General features: G+C 38.4%; 1 protein-coding gene across 1 annotated transcript; it reads right to left on the bottom strand.

Annotated features, from left to right (window-relative positions):
- Positions 1–1163: 1163 nt before the first annotated feature.
- Positions 1164–2286, bottom strand: LOC116168513 (probable ribosome production factor 1). The gene is made up of 2 exons (XM_031484401.1): positions 2080–2286; positions 1164–2033 (listed from the first exon to the last, which is right to left on the bottom strand). The coding sequence occupies exons 1-2, from the start codon at positions 2266–2268 to the stop codon at positions 1212–1214; spliced, it is 1011 nt and encodes a 336-aa protein (XP_031340261.1). The 5' UTR covers positions 2269–2286; the 3' UTR covers positions 1164–1211.
- Between the last annotated feature and the right edge of the window lie 1893 nt (positions 2287–4179).

Consider the following 4179-nt stretch of genomic DNA (forward strand, 5'->3'; position numbering starts at 1 on the left):
TGAATATTACATCACAATTTATTAATTGTATCCTAAGTGGCATTTTCATTTGATTTTCATTTTTTATTGTTAGATAGGTATAGGATTGTTGTTGTTTTTAAGTGTAATATGTACGTTTTTCATTTTTGTCTAATAAATACCATTGTGAATTACGTTATTACTAATTCCAATTGCCCTTAAGTTAAGGAATAGATTTTTAACACAATTAAACAAGATGTACTGTAGTAAGTCAATGAAAAACCATTCTAATTTAACTACGTTTCTACAACACCTCGCTTTGCTACCTACAGTTATTTTGCGGTTAAATCTTCCTAAATATATTATATACTTACAACAATTTAGTGTACTATTTAAGGTTATTTAACGTACACTTATTCTAATTAAACTGTATATTATTCATAATAAATGCCTTTAATTGTCTCTAAAGAAAGTTTATGTCTGGTGCCAGGTTTTCAAATACCTACGGTAATTGATGTAATTACAAATAAAATTAAAATTTGACTGTAATCAAACAGGTACAGAAAACTCTGTTTAATTATCGTGAATAACAAGTTGTATAGTCACATATAGTATTAAATTTTTTTTATTACTGCTAACAGATTTTTCTCTCAGTGTGAGTTTTCGCTGACAAGTCGGAAGTTTTGCGGAAATTCCGACGTGTCAGCAGATCTCATCTTGGTTTTAAAGGTTGTTGTGGTTTTTCGGAGATTCTCACGTAACAACCTCTAAGGAAAAAGGCGTCCTTCAATAACGTTCAAGAATCTCAAGACTCTTTGGAAACTCAGCAGCTGTGCAATTGTCTTTTCTATGAATTGAGCAGTCTCCGCAACCCTCAAGTCCCTTAGTTTTTAGGGAATGTTGATGAGCCTTTAAGAGATTCCATGCGCCCTTTTAAGAGTCTGAAAAAATCGGGATTTCGTAAACTTTTTTCAGATCCTCAGTCTTCTAAATTAAGCTTTAAAATCTAGGTTTTACTGATCTTTTTAAGAGCCATTAAAGGTTTTAAGTTTTTGAGTCTAAGAACCCTTCAAAAGTATTAATTTTTAAGTGTGAATGAGTTTTGAGGAACATTTACAGAAACCTCAAGAGCCAAAAAAATGAGTATCAGGGACCAGACCTTTCTTTAAGATTCGCGACTAATTTCTGCCGATTAAAAACACAAGTAAATAATAATGCGCTTTTAATAATAAAGTAAAGCGAAAAGCATTTATTTACAAGAAGAACTTTCTGCGACTCGTCTCCATCGCGTGCCTTCTCCCCTCAATGATCCACTCGTACTGCCCGTACTTACTATCGAATGTGCCCCTCTGCAACGAGCGCAGCTTCAACGTGAACCTCGGTCCGAGCTCCCTCAATTTCGCCTTCTTTCCGTTTGCGTCGAAATCGTACTTGTAATGACGGAAGAAGATGTAATCGCGCTGATTGTGGAAGGCGACCGCGCGCTGCCCCTCGAACTCGGGGTTGTAGTGGAAGAGCGAGCCGAGCATTCGGCCGATCGTCAGCCCGAGCCGGGTGGTGAAGTTGTTGAGGATGACCTCGGGCCGGTGCTCGGTAATCGCCTTGTGCGTCTTGCGCATTTCCGTCGTGATACGGACGTTGCTCAGCTTGAAGTGGGCGGTCGGCCCGTCGGGCAGGTGAATTACGAGGATCCCGTTGGGTTGCTTGCGGTTTTCATTTATGATTATGATGTCGGTGTAGTTCTCCGCCTTGGCGCTCTTGACCATCTTTTTGACACTCGATCGATTGCGATAGAAGGATTTCGAGTTGGGGATCATACGGGTGAGCTCGCGGCCGAATATGCGAGTCTTCTTCGTCGGGTTGTCAGAGTAAGTGATGACCACCTTCGGTTCGTAGGTGTTCTGGTAATAATCGCTGAATTCGTCCTGTTGTATGTCGGCGAGGACAGCCACATTTTCTTCCGCTGATAAATCGCCCACGGACGTCTCGTCCTTCTCCCTTAAACTTTCAATTGTATGGGGAGCCTTCTTGGGCGCATCCTCCTCTTTCTTCTTGGCTCGTTCTTTCTTTTTTAGCTGAAAATAATTGTGAAAATGCGAAGAAACCTAACCTCCAACTTACCTTCTTCTTTTCTCGCTTTAATTTCTGATATTGTCGATTGCGGATCTCCTTGTTCTTTATGAAATTGTGTTTAATTATCTGTGGTAATAAAACCTCACCGTTTTGGGACGGTTTTAATTCCTCTTCGTTTTTAATTTCTTCTATTTCCATTTTTGTCATACGTAAACACGTGGTTATGTTTACACGCATTAGTTGCAATGAATCGATTTCGTAGTTCTAATGAATTGAAACGAAATTGCAGTGTTGCCATGGTTTCTCGAAACTGGCCATTTCGTCAGATTTTACACGTTCTAAGTAGATACATCAAATGATTGGGAAACGTGATAATTTGGATTTTTAAATTTTTTTAAATCCTCCAGATGGAATCCTTCAGAGCCTGTATATAATTTAAAACATTCTGAATCAATTGCTTTGCTTTCCCAAGACGCTTTTTTTGCCTTCCGAATCGTCTTACTATACACAGTGAGGGACGTTCCATATTCATCGCAGCACCCAGTGCACTTGACTGTATTACATACTCTTCTGATGACTTTCCTAAGCTTTCACCAGGGAGTGTTTCAGTGTTTCTATTTGTTTTAACTCGCTTCATCGAGCTGCTGAGAAGGGCATCAGTGAGCAGTGTGACAAGTAGTTCTAGGTCAACTTGATCCATCACCCTGCTGCAGAGTCCTGCGCCCGAGTGAGTGGTTTGTGTGTTTAAGTCAAACATGAAGGTCCCAGGAGCTAGTGTTAGCCGCCAGATTCATAATCACGGCGTCGTGCACCCTTAATTATGATTTTCCGTTCCATTACACTATCGTAGCATATCTCAACCAAGAAAAAAATAACGTTCTTTTTTTAACAGTTAAGACAGTCTTAGAAATGCAGTATGGAATTTAGTGCCGAGTCGCAATTAAGAACCACGTGAGACATTTTAAACATAGTAGGAATGTTTGGCACTTAACCCTATTCACTTTGAGAGGTTCCACCCTGTATATACAACTTACGGCGTTGCACACATTTTTGAGAGTTGGTAACCGCGCAATTTTTGGGAGGGGAAAGCTGTTTTGCGTCATCAGAGAGATACTTCATTCATTATAAGAAGGTAGTAGATGGCGCTGTGTTTGAAGATAAACACACACAGGAAAAATATAAAACGGCCCCAAATTATTGTAAAGTAGAAATATCCAGCACTGCAAACAGAAAAAAATCTTTGGCATTAACAGCTAATGACATTTCAACAGTTTAGTTGACAACAGAAACTATCAGCTTGCAAAATTCGCTACTCGTTTTATGTTTCAGTATAATACTGACTCATGTTTTAACCAATCACACTGGAAGTCAAAGTTTCCCTATGCTTTCTACCGCTACCTTCTTAAAATGAATACAGTATAGATTACGTTTGGCATCTTGTTTCTAATGGCGGTCACGAACGCGTAGCTTAGTAAATACTTGTTATTTTTGTGTTATTTAATGCAGGTAGTAATCTTTGCATTTCTTTATATCGTGTATTCGTGTTTTGTATACACCATTTTATATTCTTTGTTTGAAATGGTTTGTTTTCGGTGTAATGTTTACTTAATTTATGTTTATGTTTTAATTACATGGAATTAACCAGAAGTAATACTCATATAAGTTTTGACATTTTTTTAAAGATGTGGTAATTATCGAATTGTTTTGATGTATGTATGTGTACTGACCTGTTGTTTGTAATCTAACATTTTCTCCGTGAAGAGACGGTTACAGGGTTGGTAAATAACTGACACTAAAGTTACGACACTCTATGTTGGGACTGCTCTGGACTCTCAACTACATATAAGCTGGGAAATACCGAACGAAGGCCCATGCTACATATTTTGGCGATAAGATAATACTAGTAAAAACTCTTCGATTTTGTACCTATGTATGGTATATGAGTTGCGATTGACTGATTTTTACATAATTTGTCGTAACATTTGAATTTGCCTCCAAGGCCATGTAATCTTTCCATCTTTCTCTTAGCAAAAGGTTTTTATTACACCAAAGTTGTTTACAACTAACGGGGGGGTTAAGTACTCTACATCCTTGTGGATTTCCTGAGCCCTTGTGAAAATAATAATGTTGGGGAACTTAGGCCTCTGG

The sequence above is a fragment of the Photinus pyralis genome, unplaced genomic scaffold, assembly GCF_008802855.1.
Source record: "Photinus pyralis isolate 1611_PpyrPB1 unplaced genomic scaffold, Ppyr1.3 Ppyr1.4_LG4, whole genome shotgun sequence".
NCBI lineage: Eukaryota > Metazoa > Arthropoda > Insecta > Coleoptera > Lampyridae > Photinus > Photinus pyralis.

Excerpts from the sequence above, each read along its gene's own strand:
- LOC116168513 (XM_031484401.1), bottom strand. The coding sequence starts at position 2,268 with ATGCGTGTAAACATAACCACGTGTTTACGTATGACAAAAATGGAAATA. Across the intron at positions 2,034-2,079 it reads TAAAGCGAGAAAAGAAGAAG|CTAAAAAAGAAAGAACGAGC; the intron begins GTAAGTTGGAGG and ends AATTATTTTCAG.